This window comes from Phycodurus eques, chromosome 1 (genome assembly GCF_024500275.1).
Source record: "Phycodurus eques isolate BA_2022a chromosome 1, UOR_Pequ_1.1, whole genome shotgun sequence".
In the NCBI taxonomy this organism is placed as follows: domain Eukaryota; kingdom Metazoa; phylum Chordata; class Actinopteri; order Syngnathiformes; family Syngnathidae; genus Phycodurus; species Phycodurus eques.
Window position 1 is genome coordinate 10,013,254 of NC_084525.1, and position 26,005 is coordinate 10,039,258.

The following is a 26,005-nucleotide window of genomic DNA, read 5'->3' on the forward strand; positions in this document are numbered from 1 at the left end:
AGCCACCAGAAACAAAGGTCATGTTAGACAGCTGAACACAAGACAAGGGAGTGCTCGGAATCAAAAGAAAAGCAGTGTGTATGCACAAAGCATAAATGGTTTGAATGAGGGGAGGGAGGCTTCCCACTCCTCAGCAAACATGAACCTTTATTTGTTATAATGTGAGTGAGCAGCCTACCTCTGTTGGTCTGTCTCTGTCTCACACACACATTATAGGTATGTAAAACAATCACACCCTTCCTCGACTGCCTACATGCTCCACCCCAGCCCTCGAGGACACGCTTGACCCAGGAGGAGGGGATACCAGTGGGAGGCAGGGAAGGAGGTGGGGGAGGCAGGAGCTCAAATTCATTTGTACTGGTGCAGCTGAAGGCAGAGCACATTGGAAGAGCATTTACAAGTGAGGCACAAGCTGCTGTCGCTGCTGCCGGGACGCACATGGCTACCACCGGGGATTACAAGCATTTCTGAAATACTACAGCATTAGAAGAGAGGCAGCCACCTACTTTGTCACCTACACAGGGAAAAAACACTTATATAAAGATGCGGTGACATTGTTATTTATTTTGCATCCAACCTGAGTCATCGGAGAGCTGATGTTTTTTTTTTTAAACTGACCTGGATTGACCAGTCTATCATTTCTTCTTCTGAGATCTCTCAGACTGTTGCACAGCCAAAGTGGATCATACGTGAGTGTCTTTCATGTACCCCCCCCCCCACCCCCAATTATTATTATTATTATTAATTCGTTCATTAAAATATGGACTAAATCTTAAAGTCTGATTACTATAAGTGTTGGGGTATGGTTCAACTGTTCAAGGATTAATGTGGGTCATCACTCTGACAAACAAACTGCAGCTGACGTCTCCACGGGACACACACACATGCTTTTATTATGGGATCAATAATTCTGCCTTTTATTTTGATATTCAAGTACACAACACTCTTACTATTAAGAAATACAAAAGTATGCTCTGTCACCTGTGTGTAGTTTAATGCAAATTCCAATAAAAAAAATCACAAAAGTGTTTATTATCTTTCTATTATCTTTCTACTGTATGTAATGATCATTATTTCTTTTTTTATAATCACAGGGAAAAAAATTCTGATATCAAAGGAGACTTGCAAAATATTTACCCTCATAACACGAGCTTTGTTCCACCAATTACTTTTGCTGTCATTCAAGACGATTTTCTGCCTAGATGGAGTATGCAGTACAAAAATTTACCTTTTACACGGACCATCTAAGGAGAAAACAGCTGTTTTAAAAATTCACTTGGATTGATACTGTAGATAACAAACACACAGTTTGTATTGAACTATATTAAAACATACTAGAAACATCCCTCACCATGCTACAGCAGTCTACAACACTGCAACCACAAACACATTAATTAAGCCAATAAAATCCATCAAAAAATAACATTAAAATAGAAATGGAACAAAAATGAAGTGAAATGAAAACAAATCCAAATTATTTTTGTCAAGGCAGTCCTGATCAGCAAAATATTAACTATGTCTAGCATGGATGAGTGATAATGTGTTTAATGGCAGAGGTGCCTCAAGAGGGTTTGACTTGATTAGACGAACTCCAGGAAAGTGTCAGCTTATTTCTGTTAACCGCTGAAGCCTGAAATGTTAATGGCCTGTAAATGGTGACAGCACTAAAGCTTTGTCTAGCAGCCGCGGTGGCAAAACACACGTGAGGAAGAGCAGAGCAAGGTGAGAGGCAGCCCGTGCATTCGCAACAGGGTTGGATGTAATAATCGATGAATTCATCATTAAGAATTTTGTCAAATGGCAAAATGGACAGCGTGACTATGCGTGATTATTTGTTACTTCCTTGAAGTGAGACATGGAACACAAAAAATACATTATTCTTGTAAAACTGTGACTTTTCCCCTCAAAAAGGACTTTGAAATGAGTTTTTTTCTTTAATGTACAACTTTACTCAAAAATGCATTTTTCTTGAAACTATTCTTGATGGTACAATTTTATTATTGACTAAATAGGGAGTATACAGTAATTAATACAATGACTTTTTCATTAAAAAAATAATTTACCCTATCTTTCTCGCAAAAATATGACTATGAATACAACATGACTTCCATCCATCCATTTTCTGAGCCGCTTCTCCTCACTAGGGTCGCGGGTAGTGCTGGAGCCTATCCCAGCTGCCATCGGGCAGGAGGCGGGGTACACCCTGAACTGTTTGCCAGCCAATGGCAGGGCACATACAAACAAACAACCATTCGCACTCACAGTCATGCCTACGGGCAATTTAGAGTCTCCAATTAATGTATGTTTTTGGGATGTGGGAGGAAACCGGAGTGCCCGGAGAAAACCCACGCAGGCACGGGGAGAACATGCAAAGTCCACACAGGTGGGGCCGGGGATTGAACCCGGATCCTCAGAACTGTGAGGCTGATGCACAACATGACTTTTAAAGACTTAATTCATGTAAAATTATGACTTTTTCATAAAAAAAACTACTTTAATAAAAACTGATTACAACTTTATTTTGGTAATATAATTATTGATTTTCATTCCAGTGTAGCCCTACAGCTGTCGTGAGAAGCTGTGTTCTTGGTTTCTTTTACACTGACATGTAAGAAAATTGTATTTTTAGCCTGCTGTGTGCTTGCAGAACTTTCCAGCTGGAGTAATGGCAATTAATCCCAGAAATATCTTCAACTTGTCTGCTGAAAGAACACATAAAAGTTTGAGCGACTGACTTTTATTTTGGTGTGTTCACTAGATCATGCCTTCACCATTTTGCCTCACCCCTCCGCTGTAGTAAAGTGTTTGTTCAGGGCACGTGTTTGTGGTTAATGATATATAACCCCCCACCCCACCCAAAAAAAAGTAAACTTATTCAACTGGTGTACTGTATTGTGGAAATACACTGACACTGTTTGCGCCTGACACAAAGCGCAGGTGGCAGTGACAATGTGGGTGACTAATGAGGTGTGGTTACACACGATTAACATTTAATGAGCTGTTTTGGTGTGACAGTGAAAGAACAAATTGTTTACTTTTATTCATCGTGGCTGATGAATAAATCACAGGCTGATCACTGCTAATCCGCATTCATGTGTCAGAGCGTCCGCCTACCTGGCATTGAAACGCCTCATTCACATAGTGTAATGTGTTTGTGCTGCATGAGAATCTAATTTAGTCACAGGCAAAGCTTCAAGAAGAAAGCTAGGTCATGCAGGCTTTATAATGCACTGGTGACTCACGCAGCTCTTTGTAGTATTGATCAGTATGTAAATAAAGTCTCATGCCATGCTGACAACAGCAACACAAAGCTCACCACATTGTGCATCACAATAATATACTACTACCTACTCTCGGATAAATGCCATTAATCCGTTTCACGTAATATTTCCACAGAGCTGGCAAAAGTACTCACACTCAGTACTTTAGCACACATATGGGTAAGAGTAGAAGAACTGATTCAACTACTGTACTTAGTTTGCCATTTTCAAAAAACAAAACAAAAACAACACTTTTCGTCACATTTGTTCAAACCGTCATTCAGAGACAGAAGGTGTCAATCATTGTCGCACACTCGCAGGCATACTCATTGCAGGCGCACCGCAGCGGCCTCGCGTTGACTTGTTACCTTGTTACCCCAGATAAGCACCTTTTTCGTAATGGATTGTTAATGCAACATCAAATGTTCTTCGTTTGAAGTTTATTTTTTTGTGTGATGCTGTGGGGTGTGCCATAAGTACAAACACCAATTCCAATGAGGTTGGGATGTTCTGCAAAACAAATACAAAAAAAATATTTAATTGAATATAGTACAAATACAAGATATTTAATGTTCACATCTTTGCTGTTTGGTTTTGCAAACATTCGGTCATTTTAAATTTGATGCCTGCAACACATTCTACAAAAGCTGGGATGGGCAAGTTTACCACTATCTTTCATCACCTTTTCATTTAACAATACTCAGTAAGCCTTTGGGAACTGGGGACACTAATTGTTGAAGCTTTGTAGGTGGAATTCATTCCCATTCTTGCTTGATGTATTGGGATGTTTAGATTAGGGGATGTTGTCAATCATTACCAACTGTGGGCCTATGAAGCCCTTTGAGACTCTTTTGTAATCAAGGGCTATACAAGTAAACTTGACTTGACATGTACAACTTCAGTTCACTTCTTGCTCAACAGTCCAGGGTCTCCGTTGTCGTATTTTGCACTTCAAGCGCCCCATGCATTTTCAATGGCCATGGGCATAAACACACCACTATACCATCACAAATGCTGGCTTTTGAACTTTGCACTGACAACAGTGCAAAGATGGTCCTTTTCCTCTTTGGCCCGGAGGACACGATATCCATAATTTACAAAAGTAATTTGAAAATGTGGACTTGTCAGACCACAGCACACTTTCGCACTTTGCGTCAGTCCATCACAGATGAGCTCGCGCCCAGAGAAGCTGCCGGCGTTTCTGGGTGTTGTTGATTAAATATACATATATTCACTTTGCATGGTAGGTTTAACTTAAATTTGTAGATGTAGCGATGAACTATGTTAACTGACAAAGCTATTCTGAAGTGTTCCCGAGCCCAAGTGGAAAAATCCTTTAAACAATGATGCCGGTTTTCAATGGAGTGCCACCTGAGGATCGAAGGTCATAGGCATTCAGTGTTGGTTTTCGGACTAGCCGCTTACGTGCAGAGATTTCTCCGGATTCTGTGAATGAATCTTTTGATGATATCATGGATTGTAGGGCTGGGCAGTTAATTTTGATTTTAGCTTTTCCCAATCACAAAAATGTTATAATCAAAGAAAAATTATGAGTGTGCCGCGGCACATGTTGTGTATGTGTACGTTCCTGCGTTAAAAACGCACCTTTGTTTCTAGCAGCAAGTGTGTGACGGTTTACCAACATTAATTCTATTTGCTAAATGCCAGATTATTATTGAGAGGATTTTTTTATACAACTATACATAACAGACAATACAGTCACCCCACGTGTCCCAGTGTTTTTCGTCATGACTGTATTTATTTTAATTGTTTTTATTTCTATTGTTTATTATGTTATTATTTTTACTTGTTACTAATTTATTTTGGTTGGTGGTTGTTCTTTTAAATTATATTTAGCTGAGTTTTGGTAGTTAAATACCAGGTTTCGAAATCAATGAATAATTGTATTTATTCATCGTGATTTCATTATCAATCAAAATACTCGTGATTATTTTTTCCCATAATTGCCCAGCCCAACCATAGATTATAAAATCCCTAAATTCTTTGCAATTTACATTGAGAAATGGTGTTTCCTCAACTGTTGGACTATTTGCTCATGCAGTTGTCCACGAAGTGGTGCACTTTGCTTGTGAACAAGTGAACCTTTCGGGGATGCTCTTTTTATACCCAATCATGACACTCAACTTTCCCAGTCTTTTTTATTGTCCCTGTCCCAGCTTTTTTGGAATATGTCGCAGGAATCAAATTCAAACTGAGAGAATATTTGCAAAAAAACAATAACGTTCATCAGTTTGAACATTAACTACTGTAGCTTGTCTTTGTAGTGTATTCAATTGAATTTGGATTTGCAAATCATTATATTCTGTTTTTATTTACGTTTTACACAATTTCCCGACTTCATTGCAATTGGGGTGTGTATGTACTAATTTGAAGTCATAATAAGTGTTTTAACAACTATGACAAAAATGATCTTTTTGAAAATTGCAAACTCTCCTTTAAGTACAAATAAAAAATAATATACTCTGAAATGTACTTAAGTACTTAAAGTATAAGCAAATTTTTATATACTATACCCGTTGTGATAACTTGACACAACAACAACAAAATAATTATTTTGTTTTTCTCAGCCAAGAGCTAGCTAGCGTTGGCTCAGGCTTTTCATTCTATTAAAACAATGTGTTTCCATTGCTTTGCTAATTACACAAACTGACTGCTAAATTAGCTAATGAAAAAAATCCACTTTGTAATACAATGTATGTTTTTTCAGATCAAACCGCACATTTTTGAACATCAGAAATGTGTGGTATTTATGCTATCGCAAGATACAATGCATTAGCTACATATTATTCTTGGAGCCGACAATGTCAAACAATTCTCTTAAATAGGGCCATGGATAAGGAATATCTTGCTTCTCCAAGCCTGTTTCCACTGTGCTCAATCCTCCCTGGTTCACCTTTGTCCATGTCACTGCTTTAACTGTGTTTTATTTTTTTTTACCTTATAAGGTCCAATGATCTCAATTAACAAGGATGTCAAACACAAACGTCATTCCTTCTCTCTATTTTTGTCTTTTTACATTGTGCTGCCATCTGCAGAGGTTGAAAACAGTAATGATCCTATTTTGACAAAGTAAGTGGTAGAATGTAAAGTTATCTATGTTCAAATACAGGGGCAAAAAATAAAAAAGTTGTCAGAAAAAAGTAATCCAGTAAAGTACAGATACAACAAATCAAAATACAGACACTGTACTTAATAAAATCTACTTCATTACTTTCCCACCACTGTATTTCTGATGCTTTTTTCTTGACAGTTATCATAATTGACAAGGAGTTCTTAGGGACGACAAGAGAGAAGGAGTAAGTTAAAGTAAAAAACGGGAAGAAGATAAGAAATAAAGGGGAAATTAGTTTTAAGGGAAGCACTGCACTGAAGTGAAAATGTGCAGTGGTCCCACCACAGTCAGTTCCCACACACAAAGTGGTCCACTTTCACTAAATAAATAAATGGTCTCAACTTCCCGTTGTTGCTGCCATGTTGCACTTCTTCAGACCAGTGGTACGCAACCTTTTTGTGCCACAGAACAGTTTTACATGCCGGCCCGGCATAGAAACAAATAGAAACAAATTATTCAAAGTACAGCTCACCATCACGCTGAATGTAAGAGAATGTTGACTTAAAAATGTATCAGTTGTGCTTTTAACATAGAGCAATTTAGCATAGCGTAAATCTAAAACCTTTTTTTGCTATATGTCTTTATTTTGTTCGAGCTGCTCCGTTCATATTTAACTGATGGTCTCAGAGAGCTAATGGTGTTTGGCTGTGTGCATAGTTGGCTGATGACATCCTTTTTAGGGCTTTTGACCCAAACGTGTGCACAACATGTAAGCAGGACTGACATGCTGAAAGATTCTCTCGACCTGTAATATTTTATTGCGCACCTTTACTACCTGTTTCATGAAGCCTGAGGCAGCGTTACCAAGTCTGCCGAGCTCGGAGAGGATGAGGATGACATGGAAATTGATGGTTCGCATCAGTTTGCCTCTGGAGAGATACATGGGGAATGAGCAGACTCCTTCAATAATCTGAGTGAAAGCCTCAAAGAGAGAATGCAATGTAGTGCGGCTAAGGACTAAGAGCGATGTCTGCAGTCCATCAAATTAATCAAACTTATTTCTAAAGCACTTTTAAAACAACAGATGTCAAATAAAAGGGAATTATAAACTTTTAAAACAACAGATGTCAAATAAAAGGGAATTATATATAAAAATAAGGAACGAAATCAACCAAATTGAGTAAAATAAAAACACACAAAGGACAGACTCGTCATAAATAATAGATAATTTTTTTTATTGAATCAGTAGGACAGATATCATGACTGCGAAGGAAGTAGAGGAAAATGACTTCATTTAATCACAATTGCTTGTGCAGATGACAGGACATGCAAGCAGTTTTAAACTATGCGCGGAACAGTTGTAGCTGTGGAGCCATTTGAAAATCACCAGTCTTGATTTCCAGGATGCACATGGAATACAAACTATAGTATATTTTGAGGGGGGAAAGGAGCAAGCACAAAAAAGGCATTTGCAGTACACCTTCAACCAGGAACTACCAAATTTACCAGTTATAATATTGTCATTCCAAGATGGCGCCTACCCGTGTGGAAGCCTCAGTTACATCCTCTCGAGTATTGTTTTTGTGTTGTGTTTTTTGTTCGTCTTTGGACATTATGCGACTCACTTATACAAGGGGAGACTTGCTAAACATCAAGGAATCTACTCCGGACTTTCTTTCACCAACTTTCGCAAATCCGCTCAGTTTTTTTCCCCCCCGAGTTACTCACCGGAGCAGCGACTGCGGTCTTTGGCGCATGGAGACGAAGGCGTCACCACAGAGGGAAGCGCAAGAGAGGATACAGATTGGCGTTTCCGTCAATCCACCTCGCGAATCTACGCTCTCCAACCAACAAAATGGACGAGCTTCATCTTCTGATAAAGACCAGTAAAGACTTCGGACGTTCCGCCGCCCTGTGCTTTACAGAGACTTGACTTTGTGAGGCTGTACTCGATGGCGCCGTGATGCTTCCCGGCTTCCGTCTTCACCAGGCAGATCGCAACATCGAATCATCGGGGAAAACAAAAGGCGGTGGGATATGCTTCTATATCAACGAAAAATGGTGTACGGACGTCACGGGGCTCAGCACACACTGCAGCCCGCAATTAGAGTCGCTGTTTTTGAACTGTAAGCCATTCCACTCGCCTCGTGAGTTTGCATCATTCATTCTCGCCGGTGTCTACATTACGCCTCAAGCTAACACGAACGGCGCACTGCTAACGCTCGCTGAACAAGAAAACGAAATTGAAAAAAAATACCCGGACTCCCCCCTCATTATTCTCTGGGACTTTAACAAAGCTAAACACAACCACGAACTCCCTAAATACAAGAAGCACATCGACTGTCCCACCAGGGAAAATAAAATTTTAGACCACTGCTATACTACGCTACATCACGCATACTGTGCCATACCTCGTGCAGCCCTGGGCTTGTCTCTTCTTCTTCTTTTCCTTTCGGCTTGTCCCGTTAGGGGTCGCCATAGCGCGTCATCCTTTTCCATGTAAGCCTATCTCCTGCATCCTCCTCTCGAACACCAACTGCCATCATGTCTTCCCTCACGACATCCATCAACCTTCTCTTTGGTCTTCCTCGAGCTCTCTTGCCTGGCAGCTCCATCCTCATCATCCTTCTTCCAATATAATCACTATTTCTCCTCTGGACGTGTCCAAACCATTGAAGTCTGTGCTCTCTAACTTTGTTTCCAAAACATCGAACCTTGGCTGTCCCTCTGATGAGCTCATTTCTAATTTTATCCAACCTGGTCACTCCAAGAGCGAACCTCAACATCTTCATTTCCGCCACCTCCAGCTCTGCTTCCTGTTGTCTCTTCAGTGCCACTGTCTCTAATCCATACATCATGGCTGGCCTCACTACTGTTTTATAAACTTTGCCCTTCATCCTAGCAGAGACTCTTCTGTCACATAACACACCTGACACCTTCCTCCACCCGTTCCAACCTGCTTTGACCCGTTTCTTCACTTCCTGACCACACTCACCATTGCTCTGGACGGTTGACCCCAAGTATTTAAAGTCCTCCACCCTTGCTATCGCTTCTCCCTGTAGCCTCATTCTTCCCCCACCAGCCCTCTCATTCATGCACATATATTCTGTTTTACTTCGGCTAATCTTCATTCCTCTTCTTTCCAGTGCATGCCTCCATCTTTCTAACTGTTCCTCCAGCTGCTCCCTGCTTTCACTGCAGATCACAATGTCATCTGCAAACATCATGGTCCACGGGGATTCCAGTCTAACCTCATCTGTCAGCCTATCCCTCACCACTGCAAAAAGGAAGGGGCTCAGGGCTGATCCCTGATGCAGTCCCACGTCCACCTTAAATTCTTCTGTCACACCTACAGCACACCTCACCGCTGTTCTGCTGCCCTCGTACATGTCCTGTATTATTCTAACATACTTCTCTGCCACTCCAGACGTCCGCATGCAGTGCCACAGTTCCTCTCTGGGTACTCTGTCATAGGCTTTTTCTAGATCTACAAAGACACAATGTAGCTCCTTCTGACCTTCTCTGTACTTTTCCATCAACATCCTCAAGGCAAATAATGCATCTGTGGTACTCTTTCTAGGCATGAAACCATACTGTTGCTCGCAAATACTCACTTCTGTCCTGAGTCTAGCCTCCACTACTCTTTTCCATAACTTCATTGTGTGGAGCATCAACTTTATTCCTCTATAGTTGCCACAGCTCTGCACATCACCTTTGTTCTTAAAAATGGGCACCAGTACACTTTTCCTCCATTCCTCAGGCATCTTCTTACTCACTAGAATTCTATTGAACAAGCTGGTCAAAAACTCCACAGCCACCTCTCCTAGATGGTTCCATACCTCCACAGGAATGTCATCAGGACCAACTGCCTTTCCATTTTTCATCCTCTTTAATGCCTTTCTAACTTGCCCCTTACTAATCATTTCCACTTCCTGGTCCACCACACTTGCCTCTGCTACTCTCCCTTCTATATGATTTTCCTCATTCATCAACTCCTCGAAGTATTCTTTCCATCTAGCAAGCACACTGCTGGCACCAGTCAACATATTTCCATCTCTATCCTTAATCACCCTAACCTGCTGCACATCCTTCCCATCTCTATCCCTCTGTCTGGCCAGCCTGTATAGATCCTTTTCTCCTTCTTTAGTGTCCAACCTGCCATACATGTCATCATATGCCTCTTGTTTTGCCTTTGCCACCTCTACCTTTGCCTTGTGTCGCATCTCAATGTATTCCTTTCGCCTCTCCTCGGTCCTCTCAGTGTCCCACTTCTTCTTAACTAACCTTTTTCCTTGTATGATTTCCTGTACTGTGAGGTTCCACCACCAAGTCTCCTTCTCTCCTTTCCTGCCAGAAGATACACCAAGTACTCTCCTGCCTGCTTCTCTGATCACCTTGGCTGCAGTGGTCCAGTCTTCTGGAAGCTCCTGCCGTCCACCGAGAGCCTGTATCACCTCTTCCCGAAAAGCTGCACAACACTCGTCCTGTCTCAGCTTCCACCACATGGTTCTCTTCTCTGCCTTTGTCTTCCTAATTTTCCTCCCCACCACCAGAGTCATCTTACACACCACCATCCTATGCTGTCTAGCCACACTCTCCCCTACCACTACCTTACAGTTGGTAACCTCCTTCAGATTACATCGTCTGCACAAGATGTAATCCACCTGTGTGCTTCTACCTCCGCTCTTGTAGGTCACCCTATGTTCGTGCCTCTTCTGGAAAAAAAGTGTTCACTACAGCCATTTGCATCCTTGTTGCAAAGTCTACCACCATCTGTCCCTCCAAGTTCCTTTCCTGGATGCCGTACTTACCCATCACTTCTTCATCACCCCTATTACCTTCACCAACATGTCCATTACAATCTGCACCAATTACGACTCTCTCTCTGTCTGGGATGCTCAGAACTACATCATCTAGCTCCTTCCAGAATTTCTCTTTCTCCTCTAGGTCACATCCTACCTGTGGGGCATAGCCACTAATCACATTACACATAACACCCTCAATTCCAAAATTCAGCCTCATCACTCGATCTGATACTCTTTTTACCTCCAAGACATTCTTAGCCAACTCTTCTTTTAAAATAACCCCACTCCATTTCTCTTGCCATCTATACCATGGTAAAATAATTTAAACCCTGCCCCTAAACTTCTAGCCTTACTGCCTTTCCACCTGGTCTCCTGGACACACAATATATCAACCTTTCTCCTAATCATCATGTCAACCAACTCCCGAGATTTTCCTGTCATAGTCCCAACATTCAAAGTCCCCACATTCAGTTCTAGGCTCTGTGTTTTCCTCTTCTCTTTCTGCCGAAGAACCCGCTTTCCACCTCCTCTTCTTCTTTGACTTCGACCCACAGTAGCTGAATTTCCAACAGCGCCCCGCAGGTTGACGGCGCCGGTGGCGGACGTTGTTAACCTGGGCCACGACCGATCCGGTATGGAATTCTTTGGATGAACGCTCATATTTTTTTGGCAAGGTTTTAAGCCGGATGCCCTTCCTGACGCAACCCTCTGCATTTATCCGGGCTTGGGACCGGCCTACAGTTTGCACTGACTTGTGCCACCCATAGCGCTGCATTCCCTGGGCTTGTCTGATCACTGCTTAATTCACTTCTTTTTCTTTTTTTTTTCCTGTTTGGCTGTTCGGTCAAGCAGAATGGAAAATCTGTATCCCTTTTATGCCGGACCAGTTTTACAGTGTCACAGTGGAGTTTTTAAGCTTCCGCTGTGGTATTATAATTGAGGTTTATTGAGAATCAGACTTGATCAGTCGAACAGAACAACGTTTTTAGAAGGGAGAGAGAAACAAAGACAAAAGACAAAGCACTAATTGTAAACAGGATGAGAGAAGTAAATCTTTACATTATCTACAACAATGAAACATTAAATATGAGTGTTGCATGGGGCTATAGTGCTACACCCTGGGAGGGAAGGACAGGACAAGATAGAATAGGACAAGGACAGGAAAAGAAGCATGCAAGACAAGGATCGTGAATGATTCAGTACAACTGAAGTGTGGTGGCATTAATTATGCAAACTATAAAAGTCTACAGGATGAGAGTATAAGTGAGGGGATACACAAGCGATTTGCATATTAATAAGTTAATTGTTGCAGTAAGTGAGTGACCCCACACCCAGTGAAAGAGTCCTAGGGGAGCTGTGGTGCGGCCGACACAACCTGGAGCTACACACGCTCAAGACTGTAGCGATGATTGTAGACTTCAGGAGGCATCCTTCCCCACAGCTTGCCCTCACGCTGTCCAGCTGCCTTCTGTCAACTGTCAAAACCTTCAAGTTCCTGGGAATTATAGTCTCTCAGGACCTGAAGTGGGCGATCAACATCAACTCCGTCCTCAAAAAGGCCCAGCAGAGTATGTACTTCCTGCGGCTTCTGGGGAAGCACGGCCTGCCACAGGAGCTGTTGAGGCAGTTCTCCACAGCGTTCATCGAATCAGTCCTGTGTTCTTCCATCATGGTCTGGTTTAGTGCTGCTACAAAAAAGGACAAACTCCGACTGCAACGGACAATCAAAACTGCTGAAAAGATTGTCGGTACCCCCCTACCCACCCTTGAGGACTTGCACGCTACCAGAACTAAGACAAAAGCATGCAAAATCCTCTTGGACCCTCCACATCCTGGTCACCAGCTCTTCCAGCTCCTTCCCTCAGGTAGGCGCTATGGACAATGTAAACTAAAACTAGCAGACATTCCAACAGCTTCTTCCCTCTTGCCATCAACTTCTTAAATAGCCAACTTACAATTCCATTGCAACATGCTGCCAATTTTTTGTTTTGAGTTTGCTGTCACACACAGGCCAATTATACATTACTCGTACACTCACTGTAGTAGTCTCGCCACGCTGCACTATTTGCATATCTGTTGTTGACCAATACTGGCCACTCATGCCAGAGTAGCATCCACAACTTGCCCACTGATTGAGGAGTATCTGCAACATTTGCACAATCGACAATGTCCCAGAATATCGCACTACTAGTCACTTTAAACTGCGTGCATTCCTTGAAGCCTGGATGCCCTTTGCACAATGGTCATTGCACCACACTATTGTTATATTAGTCAGTCAAACTGCTCTAATTGCTAGAGGACTTTTTGCACAATTGTCAAAAAAAATAAAAAATAAAATATATTGTACCGGCATTACCAGATTACTAGCAACCTTTTGTTGCTCAGTGAGTGTTTTTCTCAATGTCTTTATGTCTCAAAAGTATTCTCTGTCTTTTGTCGTACTAGAGCAGCTCCAACGACTGGAGACAAATTCCTTGGGTGTTTTTTTGGACATACTTGGCAAAATAAAGATGATTCTGATTGTTAGCTTAAAAGCATAGTTGCCTGAGTCATATTTCAATGTTTAAAAAAAGAAAAAAAGAAAAACCCCACAGCATTCAAAAAACAAAAAGAGTCTAGTTGTGTCGATTCAAGAACAGATTAGAATTAGCTGGATGACTGAGAATCTATATAGACATGAAGAAAAAAAAAATTTAATAAATAAATAATTTTTTTTAGCAAACACATTGGTATTTTTTTTTATTGCTCTTGTAACAGTAAGTTAAATGGGATTTAGGCAATTGTACTATAAGGCTAATGATAAGGTGATTCAGCAAAAGTGTACGCCATTTTCTAAATTGAATTTTGAAATTAATGTGCACATTTTAATTCATACTTCGTGGTTTTGTTTCTGTTGTTGATGTTGACATAACACTTTCAGCTGGTATTAAACACTTTTTGCAAAAATAATTTTTGCAAACAAAGGACTGACTTGTCAATGACTTTGAGTCCGCCGCTTTGTGATGTTTGACCAGAAGATGCGCTGGGTGAAAATGCAGACTGTTATGTAGCGCCAACTGGCTTGCTGCCGTATGCTTGTCACATGTTTTATGTGGTGTTCTAATATTTGACATGACAGTGGTTGATTTTATGTTGTACTTGTGTTTTGTGTCACTGATGATGATTTAAAAAAAAAAATAATGTGTGACATTTATTACACCTCCTCCTCTATTAAATTTAAGAGGGTTTAAAGAGTGTTTGATTGTTTTTGCTCTGTAATGTTACTTGATCTGCTTCTAGGCATTAAATGTCAGTTACATGGTCATACAGTTGCCTACAGAGACCATAAGATGATACTGTATTGTAGGAACAAAGAATCCTCTATCGTGTAATTACAGAGAGGGGAGCAAGACTCCGAGTTCAAACGAAGAGAGCCCCGGAGTTCCCTTGAAGAAAAAATAAGACCTCCTTGTACCATTAAACCTTAATTAAGAAAATATAAGGACAGTCACTTACGTCACACTGTATCTATATGCAGGTATTGAGTCACAAAAGGCTACCTAAGCTGAATGTTGCCTTGGTGTGCCATCCATCCATCCATCCATTTTCTGAGCCGCTTCTCCTCACTAGGGTCGCGGGAGTGCTGGAGCCTATCCCAGCTGCCATCGGGCAGGAGGCGGGGTACACCCTGAACTGGTTGCCAGCCAATCGCAGGGCACATACAAACAAACAACCATTCGCACTCACAGTCACACCTACAGGCAATTTAGAGTCTCCAATTAATGCATGTTTTTGGGATGTGGGAGGAAACCGGAGTGCCCGGAGAAAACCCACGCAGGCACGGGGAGAACATGCAAACTCCACACAGGCGGGGCCGAGGATTGAACCCGGGTCCTCAGAACTGTGAGGCAGACGCTCTAACCAGTCGGCCACCGTGCCACAAGGACAAAATATATCAACAGCTAATAAGAACATTTAATATCAAAGGAGAGGTTTAATGGAAATGTGGAGTAATGTTTAACAAGAGAAGAGTCCCGTTCTCCCCGTCATACGCATGGTTCTGCCTTGGTGCTGGTCACAGAAGTCCATCTGGCAAGGCTTCTCACTCATTCCTCTGTCAAAGCCAGCATGCGACACTTGACAATATGTCATGTGACACTATTAGCAGCTAATTGGCCAGCACGTTCCCAGTGGAATAGTGAGAACCTCCCCCTACTAAGACACTTTTACCTCCCTATTTATAGCCAAACAGGATATTTCCAAACACCCATTCAATGCAAGACATCATGTTGAAAACATAAACTAGCTACAGTGGTACCTCCAATTTCCATTTAGTAAACTCTCTAAACAAATTTCCGATTGGAATATTTAAAACCTATATTTATTTTTGTTAGCAAACGAGGGATGAGCATTTTTTTTTTATTTTCCAATGAGAGCTATTCAGTTATAGTTTCAGAAAAGCACCTGAAGCCCAGGGTAACATGACACTACCGCGAGGCTGTGGGGGTGTACTCGCTTTGAGTGTGTCCACAAGTGCACGGCAATTGATTGACACCTCGTCAGTCATGCCTTCTGCCTGATCTGATTGCTTTTCTTCTGCCATTCTTCTGATTTATTAAAAATCAAATTACAGATACAAGATGAGACTAGAGAGAACAAATATGACCAAAAAAAGTGATTTTTTTCTTTTTTGGTGTGGAAATTTGCAAACTCCCATTTAACATTTTTAACAGTAACTGTCACATGAGTGTGAAAATCAATCACTAATGTAATGCTAAACGTGACAGTAAGTATCTCGTATGAGTAACTAATGTAGAAGTCTACATCTCAATGCTTCTTCTTGACAAACATCCCAAACAGATAAGGACTCAAATGCACTACACTGGACTGGACACACAAGAGCCAAATCAGAGCTTAGTTCACAAAAAGCTGATGGTAAAGGCAATGGAACCATTTTGTCACCTTGGATAGTTTTTTTTTTTTAAGTATTGAAGGTATTTCATCAATAAAATAATAATTGATTGATTGATTGATTGAACCAAACCAGAAAGTAGAAAGCCAGCAAAATAAAGGTGGTAACAGCGTTAAACATGTATTCAGATCAAGAGAGATCCACATGATTACTGGCAGCCCCAGGGAGACAAGCGTCACACTGTTAAATCCGTTGCATTAAAAGCAACCAAACTCAATATTTAGCCACCCACTCCTTTCTTATCATCATCTCTGACTCTTTGACCTGATCTGTGTTATTTTCTTTTCCTGGCATTTTTTTCCCACAATATCCTCCTCCTCCTCCCGGACTTTCTTCTATGGTCACGTTTATTTAAGCAAGACATGCACCCAGGCTCCAATCCTCAAATTGTCATGTCATTCATCTCTCTTGTAACGTTTGAGCAATTTATTTATAAGGAAAGAAAAATAAGCATGCCATTTATTGCACTCAAGAGTGACATGGGGAGGAGAAAAGAATCAGATGTACGCGATGAAGGGAGAGAGAGGGGGGCAGGGAAGAAAAACAAGGAAAAACAGCAATGCCCGGGGTAAGCATGGGATGATTGTGTGGAATGGAGGTAATGGGATAAAACTGGAGGGATAGAGGGAAAATCTGTCGATCAACCTTGAAAAAGTATGAAAGGGAAAATAAACCGCGCTGGACTTGCGTCAAACCGAACAGAAGAATCTGAGTGGTGGACAACCACACAAACACAGACACACACTCTTGACTCATTAAAAACAGCATGATTGCTACACGTCTGCCTTTTGTCTGTCACTCTGTCAAATTTGATAAAGTTGAGGCTGTTTGAAGAAAATGCAATCAGTGTTAATCAATCTCAAATATAAGGCTCAGGTGCTTGCCTTTCCATTGAGGGCAACTGTCAGGCCTTTGGAGAAAGGCAGACAAGATGTCAATCAGGTTAGAATAAAATAATGTGAAGATAACAGCGATCTCATGACCGTGTACCACCACACACCGAGCAACATTTTCATCACGTTTGATACGTAGTACACAAAAAAATAGATTTTCCTCCCCACATGACCATGTTGTTTGTCTTACAGGAATGGAAAGCATCAATGTGGAAACGGACTGGGATGCTTTAACCCTCTCCTCTCTGATCCTGACGGGAAGGAACAACCACTCTTTGTTTGAGTTCAACACCCTCAATGGCTCCCACAGCAGAGGATCTTTCTTTGGGATCTTTCCAGAGAATGGCTCAAACACCACCCCTTACCCATTTCCCCAGCCCAGGGTGAGGGACCAGGGCCTGGCCCGAGCAGAGATCGCTGTGCTCGGGGTAATACTGGCTCTTACCACCCTGGGAAACAGTTTTGTGCTTTGGGTGCTGCTCAGGAGGAGGAAGCACAATGCGCCGATGCACGTGTTCATGGTCAACTTGTGCGTGGCTGACCTGGTGGTGGGCTTCTTTCAGGTGACCTCATGATTTTTTTGACCTAATTACTTACAGTAGCCTATGACCTGCGTGTACTATAAAAGCCACAGTCTCGCTGGAGTGACAGGTATATATACATTCCCCTGGGGTGACTGTTCTCAGACGTATTTGCTAGGCTTCTACAGTAAAAATAATATAAACAATCTTATTTTGGGGTTACTTGATCCATGCATCCGCCATCCATCTGTCCATTTTTCTTAACTAAAGTTAGGGTAACCTCTCAGTATGAAGCAGCAGTGTCAATCCATCCATCCATTTTTTTCATGTTTCGGGGGCAGCAGCTTCAGCAGGGAAGCCCAGATTTCCTTTTCCCCAGCCACTTTGTCCAGCTCATCTGAGGGGATATTGAGGTCCCAGGCGAGCCGGGAGACAGTCTCTTCACTGTGTCCTGGGTCGTCCCAGGGGCCTCCCCCGGTGGGACCTTCCTGGAACATCTCACCGGAGAAGTGTCCAGGGGGCATCCTGACCAGACCTCTCGGTATGCATGAACAGTGCCTCACATCTGCACTCCTCCTGGATGACCGAGCTTAAAAAAAAAAAAGCTTAAAAACAAAATTTTTAAGCAACACCGACAGTATATTTTATTGAATCACAAAGCAAAAAGCGATTTGCCCTGACCGATGTGTTGTAGCTTTACATTTCTCTGTTAGCAGGGAAATACAAAGAGAGGAAAGGGCGAGAAGAGAGGATACAGTGGATAAAGTCCCACATATATTTTTATGATGATGAAGTGGAATTTTTCAACCCTATCACCAGGTTTCAAGATGGTGATCATGTATCCTTTGCAAATTTCACCAGAATACATCCAGATACTACATTGCAAAAAGTATTCACTCAACTGCCTTGACTCGCATATTAATTTTGTGGCATCCCTGTATACCCCTTAATCACAAAAGAATCTAAAAAACAGTTGACAAAGATTGACAACATCCCCTGATCTAAACCCCCCAACTGGGCAAGGAAAAACTCAAAAACCAATTTGGGGATCAAAGAAGAAACCTTGATAAGGAACCTCAGATGGAGGATCCCCCTTTCAGGATGACCAGGCTGCAATGGATGAATAAATGAAACTGAAATGGATGTTGAATGCATGAATAGTCCAGTTCTTTTTCAGTCTCAACTTGCTGTGCGCTCCAATATATATATATATATAAACTTGCTGTGCCCGTGCCTTCAAAGTCCAAACACAAGGTCACTCACTCACTCACTCACCCTGCCGTCCGTACACAGACCCTACCCCCTGACTCATTAATCCAATCACATTCAGAAACTCGCTCGTCCAATCAAATTCAGATACCTTTAATGTACAGTTAGAATTTTTACAAATCTAACACCAATTCATGTAGCACAACTTCATGGTTGAATGGTGTCCTTGAGTTCAGAGAAATGCACCTATGTCTAATATGTATTCTTATTATTATTATTATACAGTAATTACTATCTACTTATTTTATTATAAAACAAGCCAGAATATCACATTCCGTGTGCCTTCATCCTATGCTGGCCCGTAAGTGTGATCACTCACTCAACAGACAATAGGAAAGCGACAGGTTTGTCTAAACACATACTGTATGTTACAATGATACTTAAAACCATAGCTCCACAGGACTAACTTCTAACATCTACAAATAGTTTTTAACATCCTACATATGTCTGGCTCACTATTTGGGAATTTCTTGCCGTGAGCTAAAATAATCAACATCATCAATATCAACTTTGTGAAGCAACCCCAGTTAATCAAAGATATGACTCACCAGCATCAAGAGTCATCTCTCACAAATAGGAGTGATCAAGGCTCACTGCCAAACAGAGATCTGTTTTCCAAAAGTTCAATACTTGAGATTTAAAAATCTTGAGACTTTAGACTCAAGTTAGCAGCAGATCATCAGTCAACAGAGGCAAACAATAAAAAAGTGAGGGTTGAAATGAACATTGGAATGATAAACTGGAAATGGGATTTATATAAAAATAATGTGTGTGCGTGTGTGTGTGTTCTCAATGTGTGTACAGGTTCTTCCCCAGTTCATTTGGGACATCACAGATAAGTTCCAGGGACCTGATTTCCTGTGCCGCTCCGTCAAGTACTTGCAGATTGTGGGCATGTTTGCTTCCTCCTACATGATAGTCGCCATGACAGTAGACCGGCACCATGCCATCTGCTGCCCGTTGCAGGCTTACCGTAGCGGGGCAGTCTCCCGCTGGAACACCCCTGTCATGGTGGCTTGGGGCTTGGCCCTTGTCCTCAGCCTACCACAGGTAAGGGCTGTTGACATCATCTCTCCAACATAGACATACAGTATGTTCAGACAGGAAATGAGAGGCCAGGCTATGACTACATACCAGAGAACTCAATCTATTTTTAGTGCCATGAGGTCATTGCCAACGTAACATTCATGTCTGTCTGTTTGATGACCATCGCGTCTCTCTCGTCATTCTGTCAGGTGTTCATCTTCTCGCGCTCAGAAGTGAGTCCCGGGGAGTTTGAGTGCTGGGCTAACTTTGCTGCGGAGTGGGGACTCAAGGCGTACATCACCTGGATGACGGTGGCTGTCTTTCTACTGCCTGCCCTCATCATCACCATCTGTCAGGTAAAACTGGTTTCGGTTTTCATGCAATTTCTGGTACATCGACAAAAGCCAGTATATAGACTGATGCAATGAAGATGACGGTGATGTGCTCTCCATCACTGAGTCCATACACATCTCAATACTGGATACCTTTCATTTAATGTGCCCTGATGTGATACCAGTCATTGATCGTGTAGTGATACACTCGCCTGACTTTGGTGCAGGCAGCATGGGTTCAGTTCCCACTCAGTGGCGGTGTGAATGTGAGTGTGAATGGTTGTCCGTGTCTATATGTGCCCTGCAACTGACTGGCGACCAGTTCAGGGTGTAGTCCACCTTTCGCCCGAAGTCAGCTGGGATCGGCTCCAGCGTCCCGTGACCCTAACCAGGATAAGCGGTGTTGAAAATGGTTGGATGGATGATGTGATACCATCCATCTATTTTGTAAACTGCTTACTCTCATTAGGGTCGCAGGTAGGGATGGAATTTAGTAATTTAGTAATTCCGATTCATTATCGATACTGCATATTCCTTATTTTGTAATTATAAGCCTTTACATTACTGGGAGAAAATGTTTAATAAAAACTAGAGTTGCTTTTGGAAATTTCCATGATTACAGTTTTAATTAAATTTAACAAATAGTCGCTCAATTTTCTTTCTTTTCCTCCTACTAAAGGAGGAAAATATTTTTTCTTTCTTTTCCTCCTACTAAAGCTGACGCCTGGGATTTGCTTTCTCTGGTCATGTGCCCTTCTGCCAAAGTCTCAAACATGACATATTTTTCCAAATATCACCTCAAAGTGCCATCATGTGGTGCAATCTATTAGTTTTTCTGTGATTTTGAAAAAGTTACACTTTTGAACACATAATACACAACATAACAGCAATTAACTAAACACAACGGCAAAGTTAAAAACACAACAGCAAATAACTAATCACAACGACAAATAACTAAGCACAACAGCAAATAAAACAGCACAACAACAAATAGATAATCACAAAAAATAACTGAACACCACAGGAAATCAAAAAAAGACAGCAAGTATCTAATCACAGCAACAAATAATTGAACTCAACAGCAAATGAAAATTCACTATCATAAAATGAAATTAAGCTACCGGAAAAGGTAGGAACTGGTGGGTGTGATAAGATTCATCGATGATTGGACCACGCCGTCTGTGCAGCCATAACCTCTTTTAAACGTTTTGTCAAGCGTGCCTCTACTTATTTGAATGTCGTGATTAGTCTTGAGCATATCTATCCAGTATCACCTCATATGTAATGCAAGAAAGCTCGGCTGTGTGGATCTACGTGAAGAAACCCCGGTCCCCAAGCCTTAAGAGGGTGCTGGTCGCTGAATTATGCAGCCCAGACACTCGTCTCCCAATACATGACACGGTAGAAGTGTGGTTTTGAACCCCAGTGTGGTCGACCGCACAGGAAGTGTCGCTATAGTTACATAACCTAGAACACAACAAAGAGGCAAAAAATCAGATGAGTTACATACAGTGCCACGAAAAAGTATCGACCCCCTTCTCAAATTCGTATATTTTTGCATACTTTCACCACTTTGTTTAAGGTCATCAAACAAATGTAAATATCAGACCTGAACACTGACCTTAACTGAGGCAAGGGAGGCCTGCAGTTCTTTAGAAGTTGTGCTGAGTTCCTTTGAGCCTCCTGGATGAGTCATGTGCTGTTCTCTTAGGGTAATCTTTGTAGGCTGGCCACTCCTGGGAATGTTCACCACTGTTCAATGTTTTCTCCATGTGAGAAGAATGGCTCTCCCTATGGTTTGCTGGAATTATAAAGCTTTAGAAATGGCTTTTGTAAGCCTTTCCAGACTGATAGATGTCAATTACTTTATTTCTCGACTGCCAATCGCAGGGCACATACAAACAAACAACCATTCGCACTCACATTCACACCTACGGGCAATTTATAGTCTCCAATTCATGCATGTTTTTTGGGATGTGGGAGGAAACCGGAGTGCCCGGAGAAAACCCACACAGGCACGGGGAGAACATGCAAACTCCGCACAGGCAGGGCCGGGGATTGAACCCCGTTCCTCAGAACTGTGAGGCTGACGCTCTAACCAGTCGGCCACTTCTTCTGGCCATTTGTCAAGTCTGCAGTCTTCCCCAGATTGAACACAACTGAGACAAATTAATCAAACTGATTAATCAGTTTGTCCTGTTGATGCATTCATTCAAAATTAGGAAAAGTCATCAAAATTAATTCGCTGTAACTTATAACACTTATTAATTGAAATAGTTTCACTACTATTAAATTTTGAACAATTAAGTTATAACCAGCTACATTTCCAAAGTAATCTTCCCAACACTGAATGTCAGTGTGGCGTCTAAAGTTTACCTTGTCACACAAAAACTCACAAACCCATACACTCTTGGAGCGAATGCACGCTGCATGGACTCCATTTATTGTCCGCAAATGACCAGCTTTAGTATAAAATCCGTGCACCCTGATCTCCTGGCATGACCAGTCATCCCATGCTTAATCCACCTGTTAAATTAGTGTACAAGATGTATCCAGGGTAAATAAATTCTTCATGCCTGGAGAGTGAGCGCTCTGCATATTGGAAGTATTCCCCCCTTCGATGAAATTAAAGCTTTAAAACTTCAGAGTGCTTCTGCCTTGACGCCATGTTCAGAAGCAAAATATACTTATTGCGTGTGACGTCATATCCCATTTACGACATAAGAGGAATCCATAAACGGAATTGTCATGCAAGCAAACAAACGACTCATAAGAATTGGATTACGGAGGATAGGATCTTAAAAATAACCAGTTTTCAATTCCCATCGCTAGTCACGACTTGCGGGTGAGCTGGATCCTAACTCAGCTGACTTTGGGTGACAGGAGGAGCATATGCTGGACTGGTCACCAGCCAATCGCAGGTTCCATAAAGAAAAACAACCATTCACACTCACATTCAGATCTATGGACAATTTAAAGTCTTCAATGTACAGTGAATAGGTGAATTTGTGAATATCGACCCGCAAATAGGTTGTGGTTCACTATACTTGTCGTCTTGTCCAAATTGTTTTTTTTCTTATTAAATCCAAAAAGTAGACAAACACTGGGCTTGTGTGCACTTCTTTAGGACACGAAGCTCCGCCTCCACCATGACAGTTGCGCTTTGTTGACACTCACAGTAGTGTGGGATTTGGCTCAGCCTTTGATGCAATTTGAGTGCCAAGTGACAACAAACAAGAAGGTGATTTGAGATACAACAGATAATGAAGCAATCATAAATGAAATTATTGGAAGCGAACTATTTGTGATTTTGCAAGTCATGAAGCCAGAGGGTCTTTAATTGAGTCAATTACACATGAAAAACGTGCTTTACGTGATGCATTGCCATCTCAAATTGTATATGTGATGCAGGTTTTCAATTTTAATAACGCATCAATGCATATTAATTATTGGTCACATCTGTAATGTATAAAATAAGTTAAAGGTTGTGTTGATTTCATGAAGGGCACATGCGGAGGATTCTGTTCGATAACCTACAGGGCACGGTGGTCGGTGTTATGTAACATCCATTGTGAGCAGGCCTCTTGGGCTCTTTTATTTAAGGAAACATATTTTCAGAGTCTAGCTATTTCCATTAATTAACACAACACTTGGACGACCACAACTGTGAGAACTGCTCAAAATGCTGCCCACACATAGAGCTTCTTGCCAAAGAATGGAGATTGCAGCCAAACAGAATCGCTGAGCCTTTTTTATGATCTCATTACAAATTTCAGGCTTTTTTTAATGTGACAATTTCTGTAAAAGGAAATCCTTCTTAAAGTTTCAATGTACTTGACTGTTCAGCACCATGTCTTTTACAGAATGGCGTGGTGCTATATTCTGCAGTATATTGTTGCAAACTTTATGTATGTAGAATAAACCCCTTCCCGTTTGGTTTGCGCTAACTCAGTCCAGTTTTAAATAGGTAAAAAAGGTATTTTTTAAAGACAACTGAGTGAGGACAACAAAGGATTGTCAACAAACCAGCATATCCTCACTAGGGTCGCGGGCGTGCTGGAGCCTATACCAGCTATCTTCGGCCGAGGCAGGGTACACCCTGAACTGGTCGCCAGCCAATCACAGGGCACATAGAAACAAACAACCATTCACACTCACATTCACACCTACGGGCAATTTACAGCCTTCAATTAACCTAGCATGCATGTTTTTGAGATGAAACCGGAGTACCCGGAGAAAACCCACAAAGGCACGGGGAGAATATGCAAACTCCACGCAGGCGAGGCCGGGATTTGAACCCCAGTCCACAGAACTGTGAGGCAGTTCTAACCAGTCGGTCACCGTGCCGCTGGTATCTTTTTTAAAAAAAAGAACAACCCAATATAAATAATTTATATAATTTGTTATGCTGTGCCAAGTTTATTATTATTCTTTAAAACATATTCAATATGTGGATAAAAATGTTAGTCGAGTCAATCCAGACACCCACATATTTATACTTTGTACTTATCGACTTGCTGTTAGGCAGCAGTGCCTGGCAGCCCTAGCTAAGCTAAACTAAACTAGGCTACAACAAGCGCTTCCATACAAAAAGCGTCTCGTTACCATGGATATTGTCAAAGTCATTATGTCACTCAACATTTGCAACTACCGCTACATTCCTTTACACCAGTAAAAATGTAAACAATAAAAGCCAGGCTAAGACTCAGCCAATTTAGCCGAGTCACTTACTGTATTTAGTAGGCCTACCTAAACTAGCCAAAACTGCAGAAGCACCAAAGACTATCCATAACGCTAACATAAACAATCAATAAAAAACTCCAACTTAACAGTGATGTTGAGTGGATAAATATCAACATAGCAGAGAAGAAAACAGCAGCAACTCATTAAGTCCACATTAAGTCCCCGACATCAGCAAACTCACAGAAACTACAGATGGAGGAGAGGGTATGAAGGGCATGAAGGCACGTTCTGGATCCTTTTGAATGGAAAAGAGATAAAACCTACCATCAACCATAATACTAAATGTGGACAGGTAACTGAGGGAGAACTTGTAGTTTAGTTCATGGAGTTTTTTTCTTAAAACTTTCAAATACACAGTGCATCTTCAACAGATTAGGACTAATGTAAAAGTGTAAACAATATCCATTGTAGATGAGCGCATTGTTAACGTTTCCTACTGGCTGGACCGCAATGCAGAAAGAGAGCATAGAAGGTATTAGTAAAAGTCTTCATTCCTGAAAAGTTTCAACTTAAGGTGCTACTGATGAGTACATCAATTAGTAATGCATGTCCCAAAATAACAGACTAATTAACATAAAACACAAGGAATATCTTTTCACGCCCCAGAGTGCAGGAATCAGTTTGAACAGAAAGGTAATGTCATTGTAGACTTCTGCCGAGTCAATACATGAATGAAACGGAGGTTTCAAGATCAGCTTTGATTGATGACTTTCTCGACCAGGTAGGCATTTTGTTCCTCAAGTTGCTCAAGTTAAGTCTTATGATCTTCAAGATCATCTTCTTTTCAGCTGACTTGTTTCTCCAGCTCATCGGCTATGATTACTCAAATTGTTCAAGGGAGACTGTAGAGCAGTCCAATTGGTCTGTTGGGATCAATCTTCTCAGTGATATGAAGTTTAATGCCTTGTATGGCAAACAGCTCATTGAGTAATTTCTCTGGGATCTGCGCCATTGTGTCAGCGTCTGTTTAAAAACAAAAAAACAAAAAAAACTCATTTGAAAGGAACACATGTCAAAAGAAGCCAAAATTCAGCAGTAGAAGTTAGGATAAAAGAAATAAATAAGCTTGTAACGTTATTTTAAAGCTAGTAAGTCATGACAGACATGAGCGCTTGGTGCCTCGACCATCTTG

General features: G+C 41.5%; 1 protein-coding gene across 1 annotated transcript in view; it reads left to right on the forward strand.

The window, feature by feature from the left end:
- The first annotated feature begins 633 nt into the window (after positions 1–633).
- avpr2aa (arginine vasopressin receptor 2a, duplicate a) overlaps positions 634–26,005 on the forward strand; it is a 30,406-nt gene continuing 5,034 nt past the window's right edge. The window contains exons 1-4 of the mRNA XM_061676356.1: positions 634–689; positions 17,175–17,545; positions 19,577–19,822; positions 20,008–20,154. Of these exons, the coding sequence (XP_061532340.1) occupies positions 17,177–17,545; positions 19,577–19,822; positions 20,008–20,154 (762 nt within the window). The 5' untranslated portion in view covers positions 634–689; positions 17,175–17,176. The remainder of the gene's footprint in view (positions 690–17,174; positions 17,546–19,576; positions 19,823–20,007; positions 20,155–26,005) is intronic.